The sequence below is a fragment of the Macrobrachium rosenbergii genome, chromosome 46 (genome assembly GCF_040412425.1).
Source record: "Macrobrachium rosenbergii isolate ZJJX-2024 chromosome 46, ASM4041242v1, whole genome shotgun sequence".
Lineage (NCBI taxonomy): Eukaryota > Metazoa > Arthropoda > Malacostraca > Decapoda > Palaemonidae > Macrobrachium > Macrobrachium rosenbergii.
Genome location: NC_089786.1, coordinates 53622146 through 53630370, shown reverse-complemented (window position 1 = coordinate 53630370; position 8225 = coordinate 53622146). Strand labels below are relative to the sequence as shown.

Here is an 8225-nt window from a genome sequence, read left to right as displayed (position 1 = left end):
CATTACTGGTAACTGTGTTTTTTTATCTCTCTGAGAAATTTCTCATTAATGTGTCACGAACAATTGAGCTGTGAGCAATGATATTTTCTTTTTATTGCAGAGAACAGTCGCATTACTCTATTCCGCTTTGGCTGCCCTGATATGGTTTTGCTACTCTCTCTCTCTCTCTCTCTCTCTCTCTCTCTCTCTCTCTCTCTCTCTCTCTCTCTCGATGACTGAGCTTTTATCATGTACGTATTGTACAATCTTATATTTTTGTTTTTAAGAGTGGGACTGTCCTCATATATTTTTTTCTGGGATTGGTTCTCTCTCTCTTTCTCTCTCTCTCTCTCTCTCTCTCTCTCTCTCTCTCTCTCTCTCTCTCTCTCTCTCTCTCATTAACCACATTTTTATCATGCACGTGAAATCTGTCTTATTTTTGTTCATAATTTTCCTAGGATTAGCTCTCTCTCTCTCTCTCTCTCTCTCTCTCTCTCTCTCTCTCTCTCTCTCTCTCTCTCTCTCTTATTTTTGTTTCTCACTATTCTTGTATCTTCTGTAAAATCAATCGTTTTATTTCTGCTTAAACGAATGGGTTTCTGCTAGTACAATTTGACCCATTGTAGGGGGATAGCGCCGTCAGTCCACCTCATGCGGTGCACTGCAGGCATTACTTAAGGTTTTCTGCAGCGTGCCTTGGACCCCTAGCTGCAACCCCCTTCGTTCCTTTTACTGTACCTCCTTTCATGTTCTCTTTCTTCCATCTTACTTTCCTCAACCCTCTTCTAACAATTGATTCATATTGCAACTGCTTTGAGGTTTTCCTCCTGTTACACCTTTCAAACCTCCTACTCTCAATTTCCGTTTCAGCGCTGAATGACCTAAATTCAATAGTCAATTCAATTCAGTACAATTTGACCATGAATTTGTTTTCCAGTTTTATTACAACTTTATTTTTGCAGAGGACAATTTAATTGAAATACCAATTTTTTTGGAGTGCAACTTACTTTTTGAGGGGTACAGTTTCATACAACTTACAACATACTTTCAGTTGGGTAAAACTTCATTGCAAACCACTTTTCTGTGTCGTGCATTCAAATTGCGACATACTTTTAGCGGTGTATAATTTAATCGTAACATATTCCAAGTGGGGTACAATTTAACCGCAACACACTTTCTATGTGATGCAATTTAATCACAACATACTTATCCTGGTGTACAATTTAATTGCAACATACTTTTATCGGGGTACAATTTTATCACAACATGCTTATCCTGGTGTACAACTTAATCACAACATACTTATCTTGGTGTACAATTTAATCGCAACATATTCCAAGTGGGGTACAATTTAATTGCAACGTACTTTTCTTGAGGTACAATTTAATAACAACATACTTTTCCTGGTGTACAACTTAATCCAAGTGGGTTACGATGTAGTCACAACACACTTTCTGTGGGTACAATTTAATCACACCATGCTTTCAGTGGGGTACAATTTAATTGCAATATATTCCAAGTGGGGTACAATTTAATTGCAATATATTCCAAGTGGGGTACAATTTAATTGCAACATACTTTCAGTGGGGTACAATTTAACCACAACATACTTATCCTGGAGAACAATTTAATCACAACATACTTGTCCTAGTGTACAATTTAATCACTTGTCCTAGTGTACAATTTAATCGCAACATACTTGTCCTGGTGTACAATTTAATAGCGACATACTTGTCCTGGTGTACAATTTAATCGCAACATACTTGTCCTGGTGTACAATTTAATCACAACATACTTGTCCTGGTGTGCAATTTAATAGCAACATACTTGTCCTGGTGTGCAATTTAATCGCAACATACTTGTCCTGGTGTACAGTTTAATCGCAACATACTTGTCCTGGTGTACAATTTAATGGCAGCATACTTTCTGTGGGGTACAATTTAATCACAACATTCTTGTCCTGGTGTACAATTTAATGGCAACATACTTTCTGTGGGGTACAACTTAATCACAACATTCTTGTCCTGGTGTACAATTTAATGGCAACATACTTTCTGTGGGGTACTATTTAATCGTAACAATTTTGTCCTGGTGTACAATTTAATTGCAACACACTTTCTGTGGGGTACAATTTAATCGCAACATTCTTGTCCTGGTGTACAATTGAATCGCAACATACTTGTCCTGGTGTACAATTTAATCACAACATATTCCAAGCTGGGTACAATTTAATCTTAACATACTTTTTTTTAGGGTACAGTTTAATCGCAACATACTTCCAGTGGGGTACAACTTCATCACGAGCCACTTTTCTGCTCCTTACAGTCTAATAGCAAAATCCTGCCTTGAGTCCAAGGCCTGGCCTACCAGAGTGTCCTACCATCTGACCCCTACACAGGACGAATCGACATCTTCAGTTTCTTCAGTATGACAGGACCTGCCACGCCGGTATTCCAGAAATAGCACAGGACGTCAGCGTTGTTCGTGGGTCCTATGAAGGAACAGCCGTTGTACCAAAAACCTCCCCCGTTGTTGTAGAACTTGGCACAGCTTCCGCCGGCTGTGATTGGAATGAATTATTATTATTATTATTATTTTATTATTATTATTATTATTATTATTATTATTATTATTATTTATTTTATTATTATTATTATTATTATTATTATTATTATTATTATTATTATTATTATTATTATTATTATTATTCAGAAGAGGAACCCTATTCGTATGGAACAAGCCTATAGAGGCCAGTGACTTGAAATTCAAGCTTATTATTATTATTATTATTATTATTATTATTATTATTATTATTATATAAATATGTATACACACATATATAGGTATGTGTGCATATATATATATATATATATATATATATATATATATATATATATATATATATATATATATATATATATATATATATATATATATATATATATATGTATGTATATACAGTCGTGTCTGACTTTCGGTGATTCAGTCTTATACGTACATATATATATATATATATATATATATATATATATATATATATATATATATATATATATATATATATATATATATATATATATATATATATATATATATGTATATATATTATCATATATACTTATAAATATATATATACATATATGTATATTATATATATATACATACATACTTACACACACACGCACACATACAAATCCCCGTTGACTTACCAAAGTTATCGTTGTCCTCATCCATAGTGGAAAACTCCATGCCGTTGAGATTAGCTAAATCCTGGATGGGGGTCAGAAGATTGCCCATTGTGCTCGAGGGGTCGTACCCTGAGATGGTGACCTGGTAACTGGGAGAGAAGAAGGGAAAGTGAGGTCAGTTGTTTTGGTGTTGAGGTCATATATATATATATATATATATATATATATATATATATATATATATATATATATATATATATAGATATATATATATATATATATATATATATATATATATATATATATATATATATATATATACACAAAGGAAATTATATTTTTTAAAATGGAGTGGGAGAGATTTGGTGTATTGTCATGGGAAGGCTTAGGTTGGTTTTAATGAAATGGGAGAGGTTATAATTAGTAACAGAGAGAAAGAGAGAGAGAGAGAGAGAGAGTTTGGTCTTCCACAAGAGGCGGACGAATGGGAGAAACAATACAAAAATTTAAAAAATCAGAAACAATACTTTACATTAAATATGAGAAACAATACCTACTAACATTTAGAAAAGATAAACATTAACATAAAAAAGAGAGACAATACTTTTTAACATAAAAAATGGGAAACAACACTTATTAACATTTAGAAAAGATAAACATTAATATAAAAATATAGAGGAATAATACTAGTTAACACTAAGAGGACAAACAACACTCATTAATATAAAAAAGAGAACCATTAACATTAAAAAAAGAGAAACAACACTTATCAACTAAAAAAAGAGAGAAACGCTACTTGTTTTCCTCGCTGGCAACTTTGAATTCGCCGTAGACCGCCCATTTTGTGACGCCGCCCTCGTCGGTCCCTTCGATTCGCAATTCGTGGGGCTTGTCGTTCGTGAGGTTGTACAGGATTTCGTTACCTGGGAGGAGACACGAGCATATATATATATATATATATATGTGTTGTTTCAGCAAGTGGAAATTATATCATTCTATACGTCTTCATTTCCTCACATATCTATACTCTGCGTGACATACTTATTTAAGTGACATTTTAACAAGATTTCCATTTATTTCTTCATCACCAATCCACACGCTGACCAGACCCAGACGTAACGCATTGGTAGCCTGCTTGCTCACCAGGCTAGGAACCTGGGTTCGAACCCCAGCCAAGGTGGAATGATTGTGCTCTCGTTGTTGAAAACCCATCGCTCATCATACCTTTGTCGTGCAAAGCAGTGAAATATGTATCTAGGAGTTAGTCAAGAAAGGAAAAGAAGAGAAATAGGAGGAAGCAGGCATAGGGCCAGCGATCCCATCCCTGAGAGACCCGCCGCTCAAACTCACCCAGCCAGTATTCCTGGTCGCAGGCGCCGAAACCCTCCTTGTACTCGTCCCAGGTCCTGTTGAAGTGCTCCTGGTCCGAGTGATCGGCATCGCGAGACAGGAACACAGTCCATTTCCCGCCGTCGGACGTCATGTCGCAGTACGTGAGGACTTGGTTGCATGTCCTGTAACAATATATATATATATGAGGGCCATGTACTTGTTTGCTATCCAGTGTCTTATTCTGATGACCTGTGTAAATTCCCTCTCCAATTCCTCGAACCGACCCACCATATATATAGGCCCTTGTCTCTGTGTATCTTTAGTTGCTGCGACCACAGCTTGGTAACTTTGTTCATATATATATATATATATATATATATATATATATATATAATTGTACTACCCACAATGCCCTCCTGACTTCTGCATATATTCGCACATTGTAATATGCTCGTCACTACAAAGCCTGATATCCAAACGCAATAACCAAATGAAGAAATTCTGATGCCCTTGGGTGGGCAAGATTCGAACCCACGTCTGGGATTACCAGAACGAGGTTGCGTTACCAACCTGGCCACGAGTTGGATATATATATACATTATACAAGGCCTATAACAACAGGTAACACCAAACATTATATTCCTACTGACAATCACATTTAATTGTTTACAAGAAAATACAAGCATCTAATAATAATAATAATAATAATAATAATAATAATAATAATAATAATAATAATAATAATAATATCTTACCTAATCGGGCATATGGTATATATGCCACTGAATACGACACCAGCGTCGTAAAGCTCTTGGCATGACTTGTGCCCTGTACAGCCTGAATTGGAAAAAGAAATTCAGTGAATTTGGCTTCACTGTACAACATTTTTATGGATGCTTGTACCAGCTGTTTTAAAATGTTTATTTTCAAGTGTTTTTTGTAAGTTACAGAAAAGTGTCAACACTTTGATTGATTTTGTGATATAAAAAATTAATTTTTAAGTTACTGGTCAATACAAAATACAGTTAAATTGTAATGTATAAGTGAATATTTAGGAAAATATTATTTATACATAGTATCCTCTATTTTGACTGAGTATATTTAATACACAGGGACCCTCAATAGGCCCTAGGGAACACCCCAAATATACATAGGAAGGGGGAGTAATGAGCCAAAAAAAATTAAGGTCAATAAATAATGATACATGTTTGGGGAAAGGTAATGTATACATGCCATCTATTCTTAATGAGTATGGTTATACATAGAGATCCTTAATTGACCATAGGTATTCATAGGAGAATACATAATATAAATAAAAGAATAAGTATACATACTGTAGAAGAGTAAGTAACATATATATAAAAATAAGCAATATACATAGAATAGTAGGTAATATACATAGAAGAATAAGCAACATACATAGGAAATTAAGTAACATACATAGAAGAGTAAGGAATATGCACAGAAGAATAAGCATTATACATAGAAAAATAAGCAATATACATAGGAAACTAAGCAACATACATAGAAAAATGAGGGGTATACATAGAAGAATAAGCAGTATACTTACAAGAACAAGCAATATACATAGAAGAATAAGCACTATACATAGGAAAATAAGTAATATTAAGCCAACTTACTTTCTTCAGTATTCCCGTTCATAGGACACGTAGGAACCGGGTCCGCTGCTGTAAAATAGGATATAGGATTCATAGGACACAGGATACATAGGATACGGCCATGAAAGGAAGAGAACTCTCAATGCCTCAGCTGATTCTTGAACATATGTCTCATTAATAGTGTGTCAACCCCTATATATATAGTGCATCAACGGATCCTGTTTTTAAGAGCGTTTTCGCTCGTACTTTTTTCATGGGCACTCTATTCTCTCCACATGTTCAAACCATCTCAGATATAAATTGATTCTTTCTTTAATTCAAGCTAACTTTTAGTGTATATATTTATATATATGTACATATATATGTGTATATTTATAAAATATATATATATGTGTGTGTTTGTGTATTTATACTCAAGCTAAACTATACTTGTACACATACTCCCACATACTTCCACCCACACAAGTACACACATTCATAACGACTGCACATAAATACATACACGACCACAAACATAACACACGCACACACACACAAACGTAAACAAACAACTCATGAATCAGCAAACAAACATACACAGTGCCTATTTACAAACATTCGCCTGTTTACAAACCTGATATACAGCAGAAGCACTGCTTTCCTCTGCATCCGGGTTGAATAATGGTCCCCCTACAGCGGCTGGAGCCAGTGACGCAGTGGCCCCCGAGGCGCTGGCATATGGGCCTCCTCCTGCAGGCGGAGGAGCAGCAGTAGACGCCCCTGCGCTCGCAGTAGAAGAGGGTTCTGGACCCCGGGCGGCACTGGACCGCCCACCACCCGCCGTAGTAAACGTAGCACTTTCGGTATCTGCAGTCTGTGGGCGGGAGGTGGTCGGGATTTTAGAGAGAGAGAGAGAGATTGGGAGACAGGGAGAAAGAGAAAGAGGTTGGGAGAGAGAGAGAGAGAGAGAAAGAGTGTGAGAGAGAGAGAGAGAGAGATTGGGAGACAAAGAGAAAGAGAGGGAGAGAGAGAGAGAGAGAGAGAGATTGGGGGATAGGTAGAGTGACAGAGAGAGAGATTGGGAGACAGGGAGAGAGAGAGAGAAGGGGAAATTGAGAGAGAGAGAAAGAGGCAGTGGTTGAGAGAGAGAGAGAGAGGCAGAGGTTGAGAGAGAGAGAGAGAGTTTACAACCCTCAAGAATAATCTAGATTCATTTCAATCGAATATATATATATATATATATATATATATATATATATATATATATATATATATATATATATATATATAAATATCTAATTCACTCACTTGACGCTGTGCCCAGGGTATAATCTCCGTGAAATTATTCGGGGCTCTGGGCAGCAGGAGCTGCCCAGGGCGGGCACTTGTCCTTGAAGTCGTCGTGGCACTGGTCGGGGGCGGCACTCCCAGTAGTCCCGGTACAATCGAACTGCTCCCAGGTACCGTTGATTTCCCGGTAACTGTCTTCAGGTACTGTCCTCCCGGTCAGTACCTGTGCCAGGTACAAGGTACATATATATATATATATATATATATATATATATATATATATATATATATATATATATATATATATATATATATATGTGTGTGTGTGTGTGTGTGTGTGTGTGTGTATGTATATATAAATATATTGACGAATATAAAAATTATATATTAAAAACTTACCGTCTGGCCCATGGTAGCAAAAATGACGAGGTATAGTGAAAGCGGTGTCATCTTCTATTTTCTCTCTCTCTCTCTCTCTCTCTCTCTCTCTCTCTCTCTCTCTCTCTCTCTCTCTCTCTCTCTCTCTCTCTCTCTTAATTTCCCTTCTGAAAATGAAAGAGAGATCCGAAAATTATTATTTTTGATATTTTATAGATATTAATACTCTTTATAGATATTAATATTTTATAGATATTAATACTATTTATAGATATTATTAATATTTTATAAATATTAATAATACTTTATAGGTATTTACACAGATGCCAAACTGAAGTTAATACTCTCAGCATCTGTCAAGAAATATTTTACTTGTTTTTAATGCAAATTTGAAGTCAACAGGTACACCAGTTGAGGAATATTTCCCCCCATACGAGGACAAATTAATCAGTCATTTCTT

At 35.6% G+C, this 8225-nt stretch overlaps 1 protein-coding gene across 1 annotated transcript; it reads right to left on the bottom strand.

The window, feature by feature from the left end:
- Nucleotides 1-1084: 1084 nt before the first annotated feature.
- LOC136830086 (fibrinogen-like protein 1) lies at nt 1085-7579 on the bottom strand. Its single transcript, XM_067089280.1, has 8 exons — nt 7406-7579; nt 6732-6971; nt 6140-6187; nt 5255-5336; nt 4518-4681; nt 3964-4090; nt 3189-3316; nt 1085-2539 (listed from the first exon to the last, which is right to left on the bottom strand). The coding sequence occupies exons 3-8, from the start codon at nt 6159-6161 to the stop codon at nt 2370-2372; spliced, it is 693 nt and encodes a 230-aa protein (XP_066945381.1). The 5' UTR covers nt 6162-6187; nt 6732-6971; nt 7406-7579; the 3' UTR covers nt 1085-2369.
- Between the last annotated feature and the right edge of the window lie 646 nt (nt 7580-8225).

Bases quoted from the DNA above. Each gene is read 5' to 3' on its own strand.
- LOC136830086 (XM_067089280.1), bottom strand. From the start codon at position 6,161: ATGAACGGGAATACTGAAGAAA. The intron at 4,682-5,254 runs GTAAGATATTAT...ATATTGTTACAG, and splicing joins TATACCATATGCCCGATTAG to GACATGCAACCAAGTCCTCA. The intron at 2,540-3,188 runs GTAAGTCAACGG...TTCCAATCACAG, and splicing joins TGAGGACAACGATAACTTTG to CCGGCGGAAGCTGTGCCAAG.